Below are 23,168 nucleotides of genomic sequence, written 5' to 3' on the forward strand. Positions count from 1 at the left end.
CTATGAATCAAAATTAAAAATTAATAAGATCCTATTGTTTGGTTGTTCTTTTTTAATTTTTATTTGATGTTGATCCGGTTTATTAGTTAAAACGTAGTCCTGCATAAAATGCAACAAATGGAGCTTAAACCTAGTTTGAATTTAGTTTAATAAATGAAAACGAACATAAGTCACTCAATTTAATCAATTCTCTTTGCTGATAAAAAAACATTATGAACATCAATTAATTATTTACTACTCTCCCCTATCCTAACTAAGTTAAGTTATACTCTCTCCATCCACGAAAAATACGACACATTGTGATGACACGGTTTTAATGTAGAATTGATAAAGTAAGAGAGAAGTAAAAAAATAAAAGAGGAGTAGTGTTAGTAGAATGCGAGGTCTATATTATTAGTAATAGAGAAGAGAAAAAAGTAAGAAAGAAGTTGTTGAAAATTTTCCTTTTATAAATATACTCTATTTTTTGTGGGGTATTTCTTTTTTATAAGTCCCATCATTTCGTTTTAAAAAAAAATAAAACATCTAATCACTTTTAATTTATCACATCACCTTCTTCTCTCTCTTACCTTTCCAACTTTTTTCTTTCTCCTATTTTATTTTATTACTCCCTCCATCCCACGTTACTTGAGACGTTTCTTTATGGTACTGGATTTAAGAAAGTTGTGTTCAGTGAGTTAAATAAAGTAAAATAAAGTAAGAGACATGAGAGGGAGTAGTAAAAGAAAGAATAAAAACCATGTTTGGTTGACGGGAAAGTAAAGTTGGCAAGAAAAATTATTCCCAGGAAAATGAATCCCAAGAATATGATTCCTAATAACTTTACTTTCATGTGTTTGGAAATATCAAAATTTTAAATTTTATATTTGATTTAAATATCAAACTAAAAATATACTAATTATTCTTTTATTTTAAAAAAAGAATAATAATATAAAATTTTTAATAAATTATTAATTACAAATAATAATAATTATATTATTATATTTATTATTACGATGTATAGTTTAAATATGGATTATTTATCATAATATATAATAATCATAATAAATATTATTATTGTTATTATTATTATTATTATTATTATATTTAAAAATATTATAATTGAATAAATTTTATAATTCAAAAGTTCCCTACAACTTTATTGATTAATTATTAATTTATAAAATAATAATAATAATTTATTATTATTATATGGTTTATATTATATAATCATAGTTTAATTGTTTAATAAATTAACAATTATAATAGTAATAACAATTATATATAAAAATTATAATAATATAGTTATAATTATGATAATTTTAATTATAGTTATTTATTATACTGAATGAGTATGATTTATAATTATAAATTATTTTGAAAACATTGTAATTAATAATAATAATAATAATAACTATACTATATTGCATTAAATATGTAAGAATCATAAAACTGATAAAAAAAATACCTAAGAAAAGTTAGGATTTAGAATCCTGGAAAGTTGTACTAACTTTCCTTATTCTCGGATTCTGATTACTTTCCCAGTTTGATTAAAAAACCAAAACAAACACAGAAATTTAAAATTTAAGGAATCAGATTACTTTCCAAGACAGAATCCCGACAACCAAACATGGCCAAAATAGATTTGATTAAATGTTTTATTTTTAGCCAAAAAGAAAAATGACTCAAGTTTGGGATAACCCAAAATGGAATAGTGACTCAAGTAATTTGGGATAAAGGGAGTATTGTTTAACTTATTCAACACAATTTTTACTCCATCATCTACTTTACTCTTTCTTAATTCTTCTACTTTTTTCCTTTCTTCTATTTTATTTTTATCATTTAACTCATTCAATACAATTTCTTAATCTCGGTGTCCAAAAAAAATGACCGATCGCAATGAAATTACTACAACATAGATATTAATACTATAAAATAATCACAATGAAAGCAGGTAATGTTCACCGCAATTGTCGGCTAAAAGTTCATAAATGCTGACGATAGTACACGTCAGATATTTTGAATCTGTTAATAATGGTAATAAACAAATCCTTGACTTTCAAAAATTATTAGACCATGTTTTTCAGTACTCCCTCCGTCCTGGATAATTTGTCTCATTTTTTCATTTCGGTCTGTCCCACATAATTTGTCTAATTTCACATTTACCATTTTTTATAGTGGACCCCATATTCCACTAACTCATTCCTACTAACATTTTACTATAAAACTAATATATAAAAGTAGGACTCACATTCCATTAACTTTTTCAACTCACTTTTCATTACATTTCTTAAAATCCGTGCCCGATCAAAGTGAGACGAATTATCCGGGACGGAGGGAGTACTTTTTACTTTAAAATCATAAAATTTTCGTTGAAGAGTATAGGAGTACTATACACTTGCAATTGAGATGCCCAATAAATAGTATATTTGAAAATTATTGATTAGTTAACGCAGTTAAGATTGGAATAGATCCATCCTAAATGCACGAGTCTCCGCCAATTTATTATTCACAACCTTAGGAAAGCTCAACTACCATTTTCTTCATTACTATTCTTTTTTGGAATAAGTTTGAGTTATATATTCCAAAGGAAAAAAGCTGAGCCAGAAACATGATAAATTTTCAATTTGGATACACTAAATTTTTTTTTTGGACAGTGCATGAGTTGTTTTTTCAAAGTAATACTACTATTATAATAAAATAGCAATACATACATCATAAATTGATCATTTCGGCCCGCATACTCAAAGCTAACAATTCCCATCCACAAAACAACCCATCATGAGACAGATCAAGCGATTTCGAATAAGACAATCATAAACATAAAAAAGTTGGCACATTTTCTACAAATATCCAAAATAATAATCTGACATAGTCATCAACAGGAATGAAATTAAACATTATGTCCGTGAGATATGAGCAATCAATGGTTTTCGGTATAAAGACATGAACATCCTTCAAAAATTATTGCCAGAAATTACACACGGACAAACTGTTTGAAAGGTTCTTCAAGCAATAAATATCCAGATAGAATGAAACTTCAGCTCACATGCTTAGCTGAATGGAGAACTTGGAACATATAAAAGTATAATTTTAATGCAAATCAAAGTTGTACATGTGGCTGGAAGAACGGATCAAATTCTGAAATCTCTCCACTTCTAAGAGCTTATTCGATGTAATCTAACAGTAAATGTGATCCCTGCAAAACCTGAAAATATGTTACGCAGAAGCTTTGAGTTCGTTTTAATATACCAGGAAACCAATCAGAGACCACGAATAAAAATGCAGAAAAATCTCATTCAAAGAGAGTCAAGGTCAGGCTTATTCCTCCCTAGGCTTCAAATCAAGAGAGCAGAGTTTCTAAGAAGGATAGATCTCAATCGAGAGTAGTGTACAATAACTTATTTGCAAAATCATGAAGATCACAAGCATCAGCCTTCAGATTCAAAATAGAGTTAAGGAATGTTATTTGACAACACATCATGGTAATAGGATCTGTCCGGCATAAAATCGCATCAGTTAAAATTAAGCAGATTAACTTACTCAAACTAAAGTAGTAGGATCAGGTTTTAGTGGTTCAGGGACAGTGAGAATCTCATCTAAACATCAGAATGGGTGAATCGTGATTTTTTTCAAGAAACAGATAGGGTGCCCTTTAGGCAAAGTTGGGACGGCTATGTTATCATACTATGGTCTATATAGACTATATGAACAGGCATAATAGGACTTGGCACCAACCTTCATGGTGATCAAGCAGCAGCAGCCTGTTGTAACTCTCTGTCCGCCCTCTCCCTGATCCTCCTCTCCATTTCTGGCCTAAAGTGCCTGATAAGTCCCTGAACTGGCCAAGCAGCAGCATCTCCCAATGCACAAATGGTGTGCCCTTCAATCTGCTTGGTCACTTCCTGGAGCATGTCAATCTCCTCCAGCTTAGCATTTCCTACCTTCATTCTCTCCATAATCATCCAGAGCCATCCAGTACCTTCTCTGCAGGGTGTACACTGGCCGCAACTTTCATGCTTGTAGAAGTAAGAGAGTCTAGCAATAGCATCAACAACATCAGTGGACTTATCCATCACAATGACAGCAGCAGTTCCCAACCCTGACTGGACGGCTTTAAGTGCATCGAAATCCATGAGCACATCCTCACATAAGTGCTTGGGAATCAGTGGAACAGATGAACCGCCTGGAATAACAGCAAGTAAATTGTCCCATCCACCACGAACACCACCACAGTGTCTCTCTATAAGCTCTTTCAATGGAATACTCATCTCCTCTTCAACAGTACAAGGTTTATTTACATGCCCTGATATGCAGAAAAGTTTTGTTCCAGAATTGTTTTTCCTGCCAAAACTAGCAAACCATTCCGGGCCCCGCCTCAAAATGGTGGGTGAAACAGCCACTGTTTCAACGTTCGTAACAGTTGTGGGGCAACCATATAGCCCAGCATTGGCTGGAAAAGGAGGCTTCAACCTGGGCTTTCCTTGCTTACCCTCAAGGCTCTCTAAAAGAGCAGTCTCTTCACCACATATGTAAGCTCCAGCACCAAAGTGGATATGGACATCAAAATCATAACCTGATCCACATGCATTCTTTCCCAACAATCCAGCTGCATAAGCTTCTTTCCTGGCCTTCTCGAGATTCAGTCTTTCATTCACATACTCACCACGAATATAAATATATGCAGCTCTAGCCCTCATCCCAACTCCCGCTATCAGACAACCTTCTAGCAGTTTATGAGGATCATGTCGCATAATTTCTCTATCTTTACACGTTCCAGGTTCACTTTCATCAGCATTAACAACAAGATAGGAAGGGCGGCCATCAGATGCCTTTGGCATAAAGGACCATTTAAGCCCAGAGGGAAAACCAGCACCACCACGGCCTCTTAGTCCGGATTTCTTCATTTCACCTACAATCCAATCAGCTCCTTTAGTAACTAAATCTTTAGTCCTGTACCAGTCTCCACGTTTCATAGCACCTTTCAGGAAAGGATCATGCAAACCATATACATTAGTGAAGATACGATCCTCATCTTTCAGGCCGCCAAAGTGGGTTTTCTCTGGAGGTGGTGGAGGGGGCGGAGGCTGTGGGGTGGCAGAAGTTGTAGCAGCCTGTGTGCTAAGTAATCTACGCACGAGGCCAAAATTCTCACTGGAGCGCTGGAACAAAGCAGTCTTTTGTAGAGAAAGGATGCCCTTCATAGGAGCCTGATGAAGCATTAAAATAGTAATGGCAAATAAAAGGTTAGTTTTCAGGTCATAATGTTTTAAGTATATGGAAATTACTCCTCCTACAAACAACACATGCTACTTTAAAAACATTTACAACACACAAGCAAAACCAGATACACAATGAGAAAAGTGAACCAAACAGTATCATACACACGAGAATACAGGCACTCAATGACTTCAAGGATATCTGCTATCATCTATACTTAATTCAAGATCTGGATAATCAAATTCTTGTTGTCTCAACAAACAGACATGTAAGGGGATCGAAGGCTTAAGGCAAAGGCTATTTGAATATAAACTCTCCTATTGTAAATGTAATACACGTATGCAAGGACATCTTGTTAACCAATTTTTTTTTTATATTTTTAAACACAAAGTTGATAAGACCAAGAGCTCTGTAATCAGACTCCATGGTCCCGGATGCGCAATGAGTTGCCTTTATTATAATCGAGAAGTGCAGAGTTCTAACTAAGCTCATACAGATTTTGAAATCACCTCAAAACATCTACTTCATGTACAAGTAGAGACACTCAATCTGTTTCCCAACACCAAGAGGAGCCCCTCACAAGTCACACCCCCTATCAATCAACTGAATGAAACTCCACAGCACACTAGAAATTAAGGAGCAAGCTACAAACTGCAATGTACCTCATTTCTAAGACATGAATTCCAATACTTACAAAAACTTCATTTTTTTCCTAAATAGACTATAACTCGTTTTTAATTTAAATGGCATCCAACCTAGAACCGTGCGCAAATACGTGTGGCCTCAATATAAATAAAAACTAGGGTTCGATCTATTTCCAGTGATAGATAAATTTTATCATCCCAAATTCACTCGTCATCTATTTCCAATTAAAAAAAGGTTAGAGCAATAGAGCTTCGTTTCTGAGCTCCTCAACGAATAAATAGATATTTTTTTCATTTTGAAACAATCCAATGAGCTAGATCCAAATTTCACATAAAACCAAAGAGCAATTCCGAAATAATTTATGCAAAAAAGAAAAAAAGAAAAAATTGAAGTATCAGTTCGAGTCCGAAACAACGCATACCATTATGGCATCAAAATTTACGAGCTGAGCTGCTGCAATTGAACAGAGACCGCGATAGACAGATGCGGGAAGATGAAGAGAGTGGGGGAGGAGGAGAGAGAAACACAAAATAGAAAGCGAGCTGAGCAGTCCTTATGAGGTCAAGTCTACGATAGTTCCGGTGAGGCTGACCATACGACGGTGTAGATGGGATTTTCTTTTTCTATTTGACTAATGTGACAATCCAACGGTTCAGAAGCGACGATCACTCTGCGATTGTCAAAATGGACACGTGGTAATATCTATGTCAACAAAATGCATAAAAACTAGTAGTACTAATTTGGGGTAAAATTCATGTTGGGCCTTAAATATAAATTGGACTGAGCTATATTTTTGTCAATGGGCTTCTTCTGCTTATATTTCATTTATGGACTATATGTTATAAATTTTAGGCATGATCCTAAGGGGCGGGTGGTATCCCTGAATAGGCCTGAAACACCACTGTGCACACTCCATTTACGTTGTTTGGAAGCTCGTACACAAATTCAGCGAGAGATTTAGATTTTAGAGATAGAAAAAAGTGAGAGTGTGTAGTTATGGAGAGAGGAATGATGAAAGCGGAAAATGGTGGGATTGAGGGATTCTACGTCGATTCTCCAGTTGAACCAAACTGCAGAAATTGGGCCTGTGGTATTTTGTTGGGCTAAATCAAACAACTTACAACTTTGTCCATCCACTCAAGAAAAGCCCATTATCCACAAATCCCCGATAATTATTTTGAGAGCTATCAGACACGCCCCCTAAATTGTTACATGTATGATGTATCCAATGGTAAACTTTGTTGGTGAAAAATTCAACGGACGAAAGTTGCTAGTCTCTCTCTGTCCACTAACAATCATCTTATGTTGCTATTTTCGTTCATCTACGAATAAATATCTCATTTGTCTTTTAGCCCATATTGCTATTCCACTATTTTTTGTCCATTTACATTTTATTATAAATTTATTATATAAAAATGGGATGCTATCTTTCATTCATTTTACTTTTTATTATATTTCTAAAACTTATAAGTCAAACTAAGCTTATTGTTTTTAGACACTGCTTATCCGTCAACAATCTTGATTTTCAGTAGATTTTCATGGTTTAGCGCTTAGCGGCAAAAAAAAAAAAGTACGTCGATAAGCCTCGTTTCTTGTAGTTGTTGGACTAGAAAATGATTGTAAACTTCGTTTCATTTTATTTTATTACTATAACTAACTCTATAATATTTAGAATTTATCCTACGTTGATGATTAATGAAGTCTTGGACAGTTGGACTCTTGAAGATTAGAAAATCAGAGTTTGTGATTAGAGATTCATGACTCATTCTCCTTTGCCGTGATTTATATCGACTTGGTGTAAATAATATAACTGCTATAAATATAAACTTAGATTGATGCTTGTACACTAGTGGCTCTCTGCTTAAAAATTTTACGTCAAGACAAAGTTAATTAACTTTTTTACTCGATATTATTATATGGGATTCGTGGCATGTGAGGAATAATGCAGGCCAAATCCGGATAAATGTCGTTGCCGAAAGAAAAAAGAAATCCGGATAAGTGTGATTAAGAAAAAAGATTAGTTAATTTGGTGACTATAGTAGTGGAGAACTCTTTCATCATCGTATCTTTGCTTAGCCGGTTAACTATACTTAATTAATTCACCAAAGATGCTATGATTTTTATGCCCCCAAGTCCCAACACACTTCTTAGATGCAAAAATTCTCAGTTTTTTCCTTAACTATGCTAAATTTTCGATAATAATGTAATAGAATACTAATAAATTAATTTAGTTTGCAATTTCACCCACTTTTTCCCGACACATAACTATAATAAATAATATTTTATATATTAAATTTATAATAAAATGTGAGTGAAATAAATGAATAGAATGTGAGATTCCTTATTAAAATTATTAAAAGAAAATGAAATATTTAATTTCGAACATTTTAAAATAATAATATGGAATATTTAATAATAGACAACTAGATATTTCATAATATTAAGAAATCTTATAAATATTTTATAGTATTGTCGAGGGAGAGAGATCACATTTCGTTAACATTCTATAATTTCATAATTCGAAAATACCAGATTCAAAACTTAAGAGCATCCGCAGCGCTGCTCTTAGAGACGGACGGCGTCCGTGCCGCTGGCGCGGCGGACCTCTTGCCGCTGGCACGGCGCTGCTCGATGCATTGAGCACGTCCGTGCCGCTGAGCAGCTGACGTGGCGGCACCGGATTGGCCAACGGCAAAGCAGTTGACATTTTCATTTTTTCTTTTTTTAAAAAAAATCGGATTTAATTAAAAAAAAATCAAAATTAAACAAAAAAAATATTTTCCTATTTCCCAATAAATTATATCCGTTTTCTCCCCACTTTTAATTTATTTTTAAATTTTTTCCCCCAAAATTCACATTTTCATTTATAAATACCCCCACTTCCACACAAAAAAAATCACACCACACTACACAATTCTGATCTAAATTCTCTCATCTTCTCTTATCAATTCTCAATCTTTCACCCTTATAAAAAAAATGTCCGGCCAACCGCCGTCGCGCCGCGACTCCATCCGCCCCGGCTCCCGCTCCCTTTGTGCCACCTCAACCCCCACCAACTCGTTGTGGACCCTTTTGGCCCAACTCAATTTGGTCGATAGGTCAAATATGACCCCCGAGCAACTTGATTCACATTTGACAATGATACGGGGTCTTCGAAGAACATTGGGGATAGGGTCGGAGGACTAGTCTTCCACGAGGTATTTTTTAGCCTTTAATTATGTATTTTTTATTTTTTAGGATTTTAATTATGTAATTTTTAATTTTTATGATTTTAAGTTTGTAATTTTTATTTTTTTGGATTTAATTATGTAATTTTTATATTTTAATGTATTTTTAGTAATTGAAGTATTTAAATTAAATAATAGAATGGTGAGACCCTTTAGCATGTCCTTGCAGAAGAGCATGGATGTGGGTGTTGTGCTCTTGGGGAAGAGCATGAAGTAAAAAAGTAATAAAAGTGGGTCCGTGCCCATATCCGTGCTCTTACCAAAGAGCACGGATGTGAATGCTCTAAGAGCTACTAACGAGGACATTATTTAGGTCAATATTTCCACGTGATCAAATACGGCAATTGACAATTAAAATAAAATGAGAATAGTTCTACAGAAAACATATGAATATTAATAAAATCTTCAAAATATTAGTACTATATTTTGTTTCAGTTTATTACTACAACAAAGTAACATATGGATGATAAGTAATTTAATTGAAAAAAAAAAGAAAAATCGAACTTAAATTTACGAGTTCAATAAACCCAAATAACATTTGTCTTTTGCTAATGATATGTGTGATATAAATAAATACTACTGTACTACAATATTACTCCCTCCGTCCCGGGCTACTCTCCCCTTTCCTTTTCGGCACGGAGATTAAGAAATGAGTGTATAGGAAAGTAAAAAATGACGGTGTGAAAATTTTTACTAAAAATGGAAAGAGTGCAAGTAACTTGGGACGCCCAAAAAGGAAATAAGTGCGAGTAGTGCGGGACGGAGGGAGTACAAGAGCTGTGTGTGAATATTACGTACTGACTTCCTTATGTGAACTCAATTAGGAAGTTTGATTTTGTCAAACGACGATAAATCACAATACAATAAATAGTGTCATTATCACTAAATCATTATACAATATTGTATTTAGAATTGGAATTAGATGCTGATTAACGCCTAAATATTAATAATCCAAATGCTTGTTTCATCAACTTTTATTCTGCTACTACTAAAGCTTCTCTCTCCACAATCAACGCATTTTTCATTCAGATTCACGATATTTGGAACTAAAAATCAAAGACGAGCGATGACGGAAGTGTTCACCACCGCCGCTGGCGGAGGCCAGTACGTGATCGGAAAAAAACGACAGATTTTTCCGGTGACGAGACTTGGCGACGACGAGCCTATTTCTCAGCGGCTAATCGTCGCGGCCCAAGCCGACGATCTGCGCCTAGCTTCCGAACTCGTTTCTCATCCGTACGTCGACGTTAATTTCATCGGAACAGTTTCCCTGAAATTCAGAAAAGCAGAGGTCGTTTTGAACGGAGAATCGGCGAGCGAAGTTCGCGTCGAGTTCGAAGAGTTCAGGACTGACGTCACCGCTCTCTTCCTCGCCGCTCATAACGGAAACCTTGCCCTCGTCAGAAAATTACTGGTAATTATGTGTTGATTTACGTTTCTGCATTTGTGATTTGAATGGCGTGTGGTTTCCTATTGATTAATTGATTCATTTGCAGCATTAATTATTTGCTGATTATTAGTGGATTTAGTTTGAATTTATCATGTAAAAAATTTAAGCTAATTAAAACTGAAAATAAGTTTAATTATTTTTAAACATATTATTCTGAAATGAATTATTGAGTTATATCTGGAGCATTATTAGTCAAATGAAAGCGTTTATCTGAAGCTAAATCGCATCTGTTTCAGGTGTGAGGATGTTTGTTGTTTTATTATCAATCATCACACTATTAAGCCTTTTTGGGATGAATCCACAGAGCTCTACTTAGATTTAATAATTAATACCTTCAATTTTACCATGTCAAACAGTAATCGAATGATATTTGTCGGCACCAAATTAAATCCAAAACTGTTTAACTGCATTCTAGTGTGTTCTTATCGTAATTAGTGTAGATTTTGAACTAATTGAAATTTACCGTTATAAATTGTCTCGAAGCCAAAATCATAATATGTCTCAATTATTGGATAGCATAATTTAAAAAATAATTTCTTAATTGTCTTTCTTATGCACAATAGTAGGCCGCTTAAAGTGTAAGTTGCTTTGGAGCGTGGTAATGAAATTTGTTTTATGCAATATTTCTCGTCACAACAGGCTCCACTTGTTTCATCCTGTCTCTTGATTTAGACTAGCTAGAAAGCAACATATCATTAATTATCAAAATCATCGTTATATATTTTTTCCATGAAAACAGCAAGATGGAGCGAATGTGAACCAAAAACTATTCCGAGGATATGCAACCACTGCAGCAGTTAGGGAGGGTCACCTCGAGGTGTTGGATATACTATTGAACGGTGGAGCGGCTCAGGCGGCATGCGAGGAGGCGTTGCTGGAGGCGTGTAGCGTGGGTAGGGCCAGAGCTGCTGAGCTGCTAATGGCTTCGGACATGATCCGCCCTCACATTGCTGTGCACGCCCTTGTCGTTGCTTCGAGCAGGGGATTCGTGGATTCTGTTGCAGCACTTGTTAAGGTGCATTATGAGTAATGCATCATGTAAAATACTGCGAAATTGTAATTTTTTTGTTTGATTTATTGGTGAAGATGGTTGATGCTGCAGAATGGAGTTGATGCTAATGCAAATACAAGGATGTTGCTGCAGTCCTCCAAGCCTTCTCTCCATGCCAATGTAGGCTGCAATGCTCTTGTTGCAGCTGTAATTAGCAGACAAACATCAGTTGTTCAGCTGCTGTTAAATGTAAATCACATTCTATCTCACTTTCTATTTGAGGACTATTTAAATTTGTTGTCTGAAAAGTATGCTTGTGGTGAAAGATGGGATGCAGAAGAGATGCTAAGGTTAGGTTGGGAGCTTGGTTGTGGGACTTAGCCACTGGTGAAGAGTTCCGTGTCGGAGCTGGTTTGGCCGAGCCTTATCACATCACATGGTGCGCAGTGGAGTATTTCGAAGCTAGTGGTGCTATCCTGCGCATGCTCATCCAGCATTCCTCTCCCAACCTCCCCCATCTTGGGAGGACGATCCTCCACCACGCGATCCTATGTGGCAACGAGAGAGCTCTCGAGGTGCTCTTGAGCAGCGGCACTGCTGATACAGAATCCCCAATCCAGACATCTCAGGGTGCTTACACCAGGGGCATACACTTGGCTGCACGTCTCGGGTTAGCCACAATTCTCCGCCTCCTGATCAATGCCGGTTGTGATGTCAACTCCAGAACGGGGAGTGGAGAGACTGCGTTGATGATCTGTGCACGACACAAGCAGGAGGAGTGCCTCAAGATTTTGGCCTCAGCAGGGTCTGATTTTGGCTTGTGTAGTGTTTCTGGTCAGTCTGCAATGTCGATTGCTGGACTAGCACGGTGGAGCCTCGTCTTCCAGCAGGCTGTTTTGGAGGTGATTAGAGCTGGGACAATAGCGCGATCAAGCAATCCTGTGGTGTTTTCCTCATTGTTGTTTGTGGCTCGAGCAAATGATGCCGATGCCATGATGAAACTGATCCAGCATCAAGATTTGGACATTGATGAGACAGATGATGCTGGATTCTCTGCAGTGATGGTTGCTGCTGCAGGTGGTCACGTCGAGATCTTTAGGCTGCTCGTGAACGCGGGAGCTGACGTGGAGCTGCAGAATAACTACGGTGAGACAGCGGTCACCTTAGCAAAAGCCAGCCAGAAAAGAGATGCATTTGCAGAGATACTAATTTCTACAAAGGGTGATATGAGCAAGTCTGATCTGCATCGTGCTGCTCGCTTCGGAAACCAAGATTTGGTTCAAGAGCTAGTGAATAAAGGCTTTGATGTGAATCTTCTAGATTGTGATGGATACACTCCATTGATGTTTGCAGCAAAATCAGGCGATGGAACTATGTGTGAGCTTCTGATCTCGTTGGGGGCGAAGTGCGGTCTCAAGAACGCAAGGCACGAGACCGCGCTATCTCTAGCACGTGGGGACGAGGCCGAGAGGGTGATACTAGACGAGCTTGCTCGCGAGCTAGTGACGAGAGGGGCTCGTGTGAAGAAGCATACCAAGGCGGGGAAGGGGACCCCGCACACGAAGACGTTGAGGATGGTGGAGGCCAGAGGGGTGTTGAGCTGGGGGAAGTCGAGCCGGAGGAATGTGATCTGTCGAGGGGCCGAAGTGGGCATGAGCTCGACGTTCCGGTGGAACCGGCGGTGGAAGAGTGATGGGGATGATCAAGGGCTGTTTAGGGTGGTGACTACGAAGAATAAAGAATTTCATTTTTCTTGCTGTGGTGGAAGTGAAGAGGCGGAGCTGTGGGTGAGGGGAATAAGGCTAGTTACTCGTGAAGCTATTTTTGGGAGGAAACAATAGAGATATATATAGCGTATTTAGCTAACTAGTTTACTTTTGGGGGGTGGAGGGGGGGATTGTATTTTAATTCTTGTATACAGTTTAGACGTTTTAAATAAAATAAGATTGGAGTATAGTACTAGTAAAATTTTAAGGTGATTCTTGATACTACTCCTAGGGTTGGAACGGTACGGTATACCGCGCCGAAATGGCCATACCGCGTACCGTACCGAAAAGTGCGGTATGGCCAAAATGCATACCTTTACCGTACCGTTTTTTTCGGTATACCGCATACCGGTATACCGAAAAGTCGGTATACCAAAATTCCGATACCGATACCTTACTGACATTTCGGTATACCGTACCATGATTTCGGTATACCGCAATATGCGGTATACCGCGATTTTGGTATACCGCAATATGCGATATATCGAAATCACGGTATGGTATACCGAATACCGCATAAAAATACAAACTGGTATTGCTGCAACTTTGCAGAAATCACAATATTTTGCCTCAATATTTTGCTACAATATTTTGCCTCAATATTTTGCAGATAAGAACACAGACTACAAAGATAAAGAGTGTTAATTTTCCTACTAAATGCTAGCAAGCTCGACAAAGATGCATAAAACTGGACAACTACTTTCTTCCTAAGGGGTCGTTTGATAGCCTCCAGAGCCAAGAAATAGATTAGTATCTAGTTATTTTCTTCCTAAGGCACGCAAATTTCATTCTTCCACTTGGGTGGTTTCTCAAATCTTCCCACATACGCCATTTTTGAGTTCATTCTATCGGCTGAAAGTATCATTCTATCGTCTGAAAGTATCATTCTATACGGCAAAACTATCATTTTATCAGTTTTATGTCATTTTGTCACGTTAAAGAATAATTTTATCAGCTTATATGCAATTTCTCCAGCTAAACTATCATTTTTATAAGCTTACTGTTATTTTTTCCGCTTACATTATCATTTTATAAGGTAAAAATATCATTTTATTAAACAAAAATGTCATTTTATACATTCCAAAAATAGATAGCATTCTACCGGGCAAAACTATCATTCTATAGGCTGAAAGTATCATTCTATCGGGCAAATGTATCATTTTATCAGTTTTATGTCATTTTGTCACGTTAAAGTATCATTTTATCAGCTTATATGCAATTTCTCCAGCTAAACTATCATTTTTATAAGCTTACTGTCATTTTATCCGCTTAGATTATCATTTTATAAGGTTAAAGTATCATTTTATTAAACAAAAATGTCATTTTATACACCAAAAATACCTATCATTTTATCGGCTGAAAGTATCATTCTACCCGGCAAAACTATCATTCTATAGGCTAAAAGTATCATTCTATCGGGAAAAAGTATCATTTTATTAAACAAAAATGTCATTTTATACACCAAAAATACCTATCATTTTATCGGCTGAAAGTATCATTCTACCGGGCAAAACTATCATTCTATAGGCTAAAAGTATCATTCTATCGGGCAAAGGTATCATTTTATCAGTTTTATGTCATTTTGTCACGTTAAACTATCATTTTATCAGCTTATATGCAATTAATCTTAAGCTAACCAGGAAAATTAATAAGCTAATTGGCTTCTCATCGTTTTTATGGATTATAACTATAATCTATTCATTGGATATAATGATTTTGTTACTGATGTAGTCTACTCTTTGATTAGCAAATGCATTATTCACAGGTTCATAAACCAAACAACTTAGAATTTAGGTCATGTTTGATTGGCGGAAAAGTAAAGTTGGCAAGGAAAATGATTCCTGGGAAAATGAATCCCGGGAATATGATTTCTAATAACTTTACTTTCCCGTGTTTGGAAAATATCAAGATTTGAAAGTATATTTGATTTAAACACTAAACTAAAAATATACTTATCATTTTTTATTTTAAAAAAATAATAATACATATTATTTAATAAATTATTAATTACAAATGATAATAATTATATTATTTTATTTATTATTACGATGGATAGTTTAAATATGCATTATACATCATAATATATAATAATATAATAATAAATAAGATTATTATTATTATTATTATCATTATATTTACTTAATTTTTAATTGAATAAATTTTATAATTTAAAATTTCACTACAATTTTATTGTTAATTACTAATTTATAAATTAATAATTATTATAGTATTATATTATTATAATTATATTTAATTATTTAATAAATTATTACTATTATTATAAAAATAAAAATAAATATTAATCATATAGTTATAATTATGAAAATTTGAATTATAGTTATTTATTATCCTGAAATTAAGTATGGTTTATACTTTTAAATTATTTTTAAAACATTGTAATAAATAATAACAATAATGATGATGATGATAATAATAATAACAATAATAATAAATTGTATTATGTTGCATTAAACATGTAAGAATCCTAAAACTGGGGAAAAAAATAACTAAGAATGCCATGTTTGGTTGCCAGGATTCTGTCTGGGAAAGTAATCTGATTCCTTAAATTTTAAACTCCTGTGTTTGTTTCCGTTTTTAATCAAACTGGAAAAATAATCAAAATCCTGAAACAAGGAAAGTTAGTACAACTTTTCAGGATTCTGAATCCTAACTTTTCTTAGGTTAGTTTTAGGATTCTTACATATTTAATGCAATATAGTACAATTTATTATTATTATTATTATTATTATTATTATTATTATTATTATTATTATTATTATCATCATCATTATTTATTACAATGTTTTAAAAATAATTTAAAAGTATAAATCATACTTAATTTCAGGATAATAAATAACTATAATTCAAATTATCATAATTATAAATATATGATTAATATTTATTTTTATTTTTATAATAATAATAATTTATTAAATAATTAAATATAATTATAATTATATAATAATATAATAATTATTAAATTATAAATTAGTAATTAACAATAAAATTGTAGTGAAATTTTAAATTATAAAATTTATTCAATTAAAAATTAAGTAAATATAATAATAATAATAATAATCTTATTTATTATATTATATTATTATATATTATGATGTATAATCCATATTCAAACTATCCATCGTAATAATAAATAAAATAATATAATTATTATCATTTGTAATTAATAATTTATTAAATAATATGTATTATTATTTCTTATAAATAAAAAATGATAAGTATATTTTTAGTTTAGTGTTTAAATCAAATATATACTTTCAAATCTTGATATTTTTTAAACACGGGAAAGTAAAGTTATTAGAAATCATATTCCCGGGATTCATTTTCTCAAGAATCATTTTCCTTGCCAACTTTACTTTCCCGCCAACCAAACATGACCGAAAAGTTAGGATTTAGAATCCTGGAAAGTTATACTAACTTTCATTGTTTCAGGATTTTGATTACTTTCCCAGTTTGATTAAAAATGGAAACAAACACGGGATTTTAAAATTTAAAGAATCATATTACTTTTCCAGACAGAATCCTGGCAACCAATCATGACCTTGTGGTAAAAGATAATTATTTCAATTGAATTATGGGAATAATTTGACTTCCATAAAGAATTTAAACATTAGTTACATCCTCACAAACTGGAGAATAATTCGTTTTAACTAATTACTACTAGTCTACTAGTATATAAAAATAAATTGGCGTCTTAACTAAAAAGGTGCATCAGTTCAGAGGAGTCATAGCTCAGCTCAATAGAGGTTTCAGTTTAAGATTGGTAAACGCGGCAAAATTATACAAAACCCTAGTTTTAAACCTGTTCAATTTGAAATGTCGACCATTTCAATGGCGGAACTGCCGGTTCTTCAATTTGAAGACAAAATCGTGGAAACTGTGGATAAGAATCCGGTAGTAGTTGTAATCGGTGAAACTGGATCAGGGAAAAGTACTCAGCTCTCTCAAATTCTTCACAGACGAGGTTACACCAAATCGGGTTGCATCGCTGTAACTCAGCCGCGTCGAGTTGCCGCTGTTACAGTATCAAGGTGAATTTTTCGGTTAGGTTATATGATGCTGAGATAATTCGACATTTCTGTTCTTAGAAGAAAATGCACTCCCTTGCTTAGATTTATTATTTAGCAGTTTTTTTATCACTGTTAGAACTAAATCCGAGAAGCTAACTCATAATAGCTGAATAATTTAACAGAATTACAGCTAATTTGTCTTCATTTTCTTTCAAATAATGTTTGTTTGCTTCATTTGCAAATTAATAGAGCACTGAACGTTTTGTGGCTAATAGGCGTGTCTCAGAAGAATTGAATGTGCCGCTGGGTGATGAGGTAGGTTACGCGATCCGCTTTGAAGATAGAACTTCAGAGAAGACGATTATAAAGTAAGCTCTCTTTTCGAGAAAACATTGAGAGCTATGTTTACCGAAAGAACAAAGCATTCTTATTCATTTATTCTGTACACGTGCAGATACCTAACCGATGGAGTTCTCCTGCGCGAAAGTCTTTCCAACCCAGAGCTGAGTCAATATTCGGTCATCATATTAGATGAAGCTCATGAGAGGAGCTTGAATACGTAAAGAACTATATAGTTTCCTAACTTGTCATTAATGCAATACTTAGTTTATTTGCCTGCATTTTATTGTGAGACTTTGTAATTGGGATCTCTTTTTTTTCTGAGCTATTTTACTATCTTCTCTCTGTTAAGTATCTTTTACTTATGTGTGTTAACTTATTTGGTCAGGGACGTGTTGCTTGGATTAATGAAAAGGTTAATAAAGTTGCGTGCATCCAATTTGAAAGTTTTGGTCACTTCAGCTACACTTGATGGTGAAAAAGTATCGAGATTCTTCTCGGATTGCCCGATCCTCAATGTTCCAGGGAAGTTATTCCCTGTTGAGATCCATCATAGCTCTGAAAGACCAAAAAGCTATATTGACGCTTGTTTGAACAAAGCTCTTGGTACAGTGTCTTATCAATTTTTTGGTTATTTCACTTTGTTACATGTATCTGTCAGTGAACAGTATAGTTCCCCATCATTGTTTGCCGTATTTTCCTCTTCTCTTGATTCTTCACTTAGAGGACTCATGCTTCCTTTGCAGATATACACACTCAAGAACCTGAAGGCGACGTCTTAATATTTATGACAGGACAGGTTAGTACCATATTGTTTTGGTTATAATGTTTGTTGTAATTCTTGTTACTGTATAATATATTTGTGAGCTGACATTGTAGGATGACATAGAGAAGTTGGTCTCAAGACTGGAAGAAAGAATCCAAAGATTGGAGGAAGGGTCTTGTATGGATGCTGTAATTTATCCACTTCATGGATCTCTGCCTCCTGAATTGCAAGTTAGTGTTTTCACTTCTTAATTAGCTGCTTTAATTTTTTTTTCATGTACACAAATTTTTAATATGAAGGATCTTGCTTGATATAAAACCACTTGTATTCATTGTCTGCAATAGATCTTTTGTTCGCTTGATCATCTTAGAGACTTAGAGTTGCACTGCTCAGCCTGTGGACTCATTTTCCCCCTCGTTTGAATTCATGTTCTAAATTCTGTTTGTCTGTGATTATTTACCTCTGTAGAAAAAAGGACTAGTAATTGGTTGCGTTTCTTTCTAACTCTTGTCTTGTATTTTTATTTCTTGTGCAGATCCGTGTATTTAGTCCTCCACCTCCCAATTGTCGTCGATTCATTGTTTCTACCAACATAGCAGAGACGTCTTTGACTGTTGATGGTGTTGTGTAAGATACTTTATGCTAATGTAATTTTGCATCATTTTCTATATTGTGCAGACACATCATGACGAACCCATTACTACTTAAATTTCTGAGACTTCGAATATACATCCAAGTTATCAAACATCTAATCTGTTGAACTAGAGGATAGAGTGAAGTGTTAGTATTCTGTATTCTTAGCAATTCAATAACTGATACTTTGGTCATTGGTAGTGGGAAAAACTTTGCAAATGGTTCACTTGGGCAATGCATAGGAGTTTTAGATTATAAACCATAACAGGTTATGTCTTGTTGTTGTATTAGAGACCTTTTCTGGATATAAGTTTTTAAAAAGCTGACTTGGACTGCAGGTATGTAATTGATCCTGGCTTCGTGAAACAACGGCAGTACAACCCATCAACTGGCATGTACTCTCTTGATGTTGTCCAAATCAGCAAGTATGGTTTTCAGATTAGTATTTTAGATGCTAGCTTGAGCTGGTCTTCATGGTCTATTTCCCCTGCTACTTATAAACATGTATATGTTGTATGCTTGTGCTTTTTTTTATGCTTTATTGCATTCTAGAAACACAATATGTCCTGCAACACAAAATGAACTGGTATTATGGCCTATACTATACATCATTTTGTTTCCAGTTTCTGCACATGAGTAGATAAAGTATATAAGAATGTGCTCTTTCTTTGCTCACTTCCTATCAAATTTTATTGCCCAAAACTAGTAGTGGTTTGTGAAAAAAAGTATAATGCATTGCATTCATTCTCAGACTGCAAACATATTAGAGTGCAGGCTAATCAGCGGGCAGGAAGAGCTGGAAGAACACGTCCTGGGAAGTGCTATCGTTTGTACTCTTCTGTGGCCTACAAGGATGACTTGCTGGATGCTACAATCCCAGAAATACAGAGATCTTCCCTTGCAGGAAGTATCCTGTATTTGAAATCATTGGACCTATCAGACATCAATATTCTCAAATTTGACTTCCTTGACCCACCTTCTTGTAAGAAGTTTTTCTCTTTTACCTGTGTTTTGTTCAGCTGTGAGGTGTTTAGGAGTTTTTCTTAATAGTGAAGACTTATCTCGCCTTTGCTGCAGTTGAAGCTCTGGAAGATGCCTTAAAGCAGTTATACCTTATTGATGCCATAGATGACAAGGGTTCAATCACAAGTCTTGGACGAACTATGGCTGGTAAAAATTTTCTTCTGGATTAGAATCCCGTCTCAGGGTGATTAGCTCATTCCAACCGTTTTTCTTGAATTTCATATTCAAAGAATTTTCTACCTATAATTGTGGAGTTGGTGAGTTTGAAAATTACCATCCATTGCAGAACTTCCACTAGAACCTTCACTGTCGAGGACCTTGTTAGAGGCAAACGAGTGCGGCTGTCTATCTCAGTCTTTAACAGTCGCTGCAATGTTATCTGCAGAGACTACATTGCTCATAAGCCAAAGGTAAATCTTGAAATCTTTCATTTGTGTTTCTACATGTGTATACTTGTATGTCTGTGATTGTGAGTGATAGAACTGTTTCTCCTGCAACTAGTGTCATCTTAAAATGGGATATAAGTGGCCTAGCAACAACACATTTTTCTAAAGGAGTTTTGAAACAAATGACACATCATTCTCCTAGAGTTTGCAGTATAATACGTCCATAGAGATAATGAGATCCACAGCCTGATACCTGTCATTTTTTGTTCCGTCAAAATTCTTATTTTACTAGTGAGATCAAATTCTTCTTTACGCTCCCCCCACTAATTGTGTTTTTTCATGCAGTAAAAGTGCAGATAAGAAGCGGAAACACACTCCTTCAAATCTTCCAGATGGTTCTGGCTTGGGCGACCACATCCAGTTCCTGCAAATTTTTGAGCTTTGGCATGAAACTGACTATAATACTGGCTGGTGCAAAGAGAATAACTTACAGGTACTAGCATTTGTTTTTCTTTTCTTTATTTATTTTGCTTAATCAATTATGTGAATATCCACTGTTTCAAGTTTGCAGTCTAGAAATATTAGGAGAGATAAACAAGAAAAGTATACAGGATATGCTGAATAAATTGTTTCATAACTATTTTAACTCACTTATACAGGTGAGGGGGATGAAGTTTGTCAAGGATGTCCGGAAACAGTTATGCCAAATAATTCAGAAGATTGCCAAAGGTCAGTATCACACATATATAATCTCCTTGCAATTTCTATGAAGTATTGATTTATCGAACCTCTTCAAATTGTTGTGCACGCATCATCTGTTTCTTGTCTGAGGTTAAGACTGAAGCATGCGTGGAATACATGATTAAACTAGTAAACAAATAGTCCTTTTGCTGTATCTGCATCTACATCGCAACTGATCATTTTGGCCGTTAGTGTGCTTGTATGTCTGTCTTGTGATCTTGTAAAAGTTATTAACTCTCTCTCCTCTCCACTTGCCTTTATAAATTTCTCGCACAACAGGACCCATGGATGTGAAAACAAGTAAAAGGCGAAGGGAAGATCAAGATTACAGATCCTTGAGGAAAGCTTTATGTTCAGGATATGGAAATCAACTAGCCGAGCGAATGCTTCGTCATAATGGCTATAAGACCCTTGGCTTCAAGTCACAATTAGTACAGGTACACCCATCATCAGTGCTGAGGACAGATGAAGAAGGCATGTTCCCCAATTATGTCATCTATCATGAACTCATTGCTACCACACGACCCTACATGCGAAATGTTTGTGCTGTTGAGATGCCTTGGGTCAGACCAGTCTTTGCTAAACTCCAAAATCTGAATGTCAGCAAACTCAGGTATACCAACTCTTTGCCTTTCTTAAATGCGTTTCATTTTAGAACTCTAACCTCACTCTAGACACATCACATTCCTCTGTGTAACGTGTCTTGTTCTTGTTTGCGGAGCAGTGGAGGAGCCAACCAGTCTCATGAAGAGGTTCAACCAGAAAACGCAGACGTGCGGAAGGATGATGGTGGTGGCAATGCTGCTCCAGCTCAACCTGCTGAGGACCGCGACAGTAAGATTCTTGCAGCCCGTGAACGTTATCTTGCTCGTAGAGGTCAAGCCAATAAATAGCAGGACATATGAAGCTGGGATATCAATACCAGGATGCAGCAGTATAACACACCAAACAGTGAAATACTCCTTGACAAAAAGCTCTCGAGAAGCGACTGCCGATTTCTCTCGTTAAAAATCCAAGTTCTCCTTAGAGTAACTACATCATCAAGTTAATCTTATGTAAATTTGACAATGATGAATATAGCCATTTGTACATACAAAAATGCTTATCCTTTCTTCTTTTTGGTATGAAACAGATAAATTCATGATTACCTAGAAACTGATGGATCTAATTTAGGCAGTCTGTCAAATTGAGGAAATTAAATGCTTATCCCATGTATTTCTGAGCTATAAAATTTGAGGACAAAGGCCTTTAAACTGATGGAGTATTGGAGTTTATTATGAGTTAGTACTAGAAATGAGTCACCCATCCTTTAAAGGCATTATACCGAAAGGGTTATCCAGTCTATGTGGGATAAGATTTAAGAGTTTTAATATCCCTCATGTGTGAGCCGGAATGACAAATTGGATTTCCATCAAGTGGGTGGCAAGAGAAGAAATAAAGAGTTATAATCCATCATCGACTCGGCCCGCTTTGATACTATATTAGAAATTAGTCACTTATCTCTTAAAAGACCTTATAAATGGGAGGGTTATCCATATTTATATAGATGAGCTAGGATCATCATCAAGTTGACGTGGAACAATAACAAGTTGTTTATTTGCAGTTTGAAATTTGAATTACTTTTCAATCATCGTTATTAAAAGGCGAGTCGTATTTGTGATAAAAATGAATGACATGAAATTAATGTCATTATCTTCCTTTAATTTAATATAAAATCTTGAATTAATATTCCTGCTTCGTCAAAGAAAAATAAAAATCTCATTCATTTGATTGGGTTTGGGTCTCAGCTTCTATGCATTGGTTCATTGGTTCATTTCTGTACTTATGGATAATTGCTACACGAATTACTAATCTTTTCGAAATACTTCCTTTAACAAAATCTCCAATTTACCTTAAACAAATATATAAATCTTAACAATTTATTTATTATTCACTATTCGTATAAAATTTCAAAATATGGTGATAGTGGTACAC

At 35.0% G+C, this 23,168-nt stretch overlaps 3 protein-coding genes across 5 annotated transcripts; 2 read left to right on the forward strand and 1 right to left on the reverse strand.

Annotated features, from left to right (window-relative positions):
- Nucleotides 1–2,778: 2,778 nt before the first annotated feature.
- LOC121769374 (NADH dehydrogenase [ubiquinone] flavoprotein 1, mitochondrial-like) lies at nt 2,779–6,420 on the reverse strand. Of its 3 annotated transcripts, XM_042166167.1 has the most exons (4): nt 6,266–6,420; nt 4,961–5,189; nt 3,718–4,891; nt 2,779–3,187 (listed from the first exon to the last, which is right to left on the reverse strand). In XM_042166167.1, the coding sequence occupies exons 1-3, from the start codon at nt 6,266–6,268 to the stop codon at nt 3,729–3,731; spliced, it is 1,395 nt and encodes a 464-aa protein (XP_042022101.1). In that variant the 5' UTR covers nt 6,269–6,420; the 3' UTR covers nt 2,779–3,187; nt 3,718–3,728. The 3 variants fall into 3 exon arrangements, with proteins under 3 accessions (XP_042022101.1, XP_042022099.1, XP_042022098.1); XM_042166165.1 differs by having other exon boundaries at nt 2,779–3,178; nt 3,718–5,189; XM_042166164.1 differs by having other exon boundaries at nt 3,718–5,189.
- A 3,549-nt stretch (nt 6,421–9,969) lies between these two features.
- On the forward strand, nt 9,970–13,486 carry LOC121766576 (ankyrin-2-like). Its single transcript, XM_042162845.1, has 4 exons — nt 9,970–10,485; nt 11,261–11,536; nt 11,624–11,761; nt 11,839–13,486. The coding sequence occupies exons 1-4, from the start codon at nt 10,027–10,029 to the stop codon at nt 13,351–13,353; spliced, it is 2,388 nt and encodes a 795-aa protein (XP_042018779.1). The 5' UTR covers nt 9,970–10,026; the 3' UTR covers nt 13,354–13,486.
- A 3,534-nt stretch (nt 13,487–17,020) lies between these two features.
- LOC121769005 (probable pre-mRNA-splicing factor ATP-dependent RNA helicase DEAH4) lies at nt 17,021–22,349 on the forward strand. Its single transcript, XM_042165641.1, has 15 exons — nt 17,021–17,327; nt 17,582–17,674; nt 17,761–17,865; nt 18,034–18,251; nt 18,392–18,444; nt 18,525–18,641; nt 18,947–19,038; nt 19,383–19,469; nt 19,812–20,026; nt 20,122–20,214; nt 20,354–20,477; nt 20,799–20,946; nt 21,113–21,182; nt 21,474–21,807; nt 21,919–22,349. The coding sequence occupies exons 1-15, from the start codon at nt 17,113–17,115 to the stop codon at nt 22,085–22,087; spliced, it is 2,133 nt and encodes a 710-aa protein (XP_042021575.1). The 5' UTR covers nt 17,021–17,112; the 3' UTR covers nt 22,088–22,349.
- Nucleotides 22,350–23,168: the final 819 nt, after the last annotated feature.

This window comes from Salvia splendens, chromosome 15 (genome assembly GCF_004379255.2).
Source record: "Salvia splendens isolate huo1 chromosome 15, SspV2, whole genome shotgun sequence".
Lineage (NCBI taxonomy): Eukaryota > Viridiplantae > Streptophyta > Magnoliopsida > Lamiales > Lamiaceae > Salvia > Salvia splendens.

Bases quoted from the DNA above. Each gene is read 5' to 3' on its own strand.
- LOC121769005 (XM_042165641.1), top strand. From the start codon at position 17,113: ATGTCGACCATTTCAATGGCGGAACTGCCGGTTCTTCAATTTGAAGAC. The intron at 17,328-17,581 runs GTGAATTTTTCG...TGTGGCTAATAG, and splicing joins GCCGCTGTTACAGTATCAAG to GCGTGTCTCAGAAGAATTGA. The intron at 20,215-20,353 runs GTAAAAATTTTC...CATCCATTGCAG, and splicing joins TCTTGGACGAACTATGGCTG to AACTTCCACTAGAACCTTCA.
- LOC121766576 (XM_042162845.1), top strand. From the start codon at position 10,027: ATGCTTGTTTCATCAACTTTTATTCTGCTACTACTAAAGCTTCTCTCT. The intron at 10,486-11,260 runs GTAATTATGTGT...CCATGAAAACAG, and splicing joins CCCTCGTCAGAAAATTACTG to CAAGATGGAGCGAATGTGAA. The intron at 11,762-11,838 runs GTAAATCACATT...TTGTGGTGAAAG, and splicing joins TTGTTCAGCTGCTGTTAAAT to ATGGGATGCAGAAGAGATGC.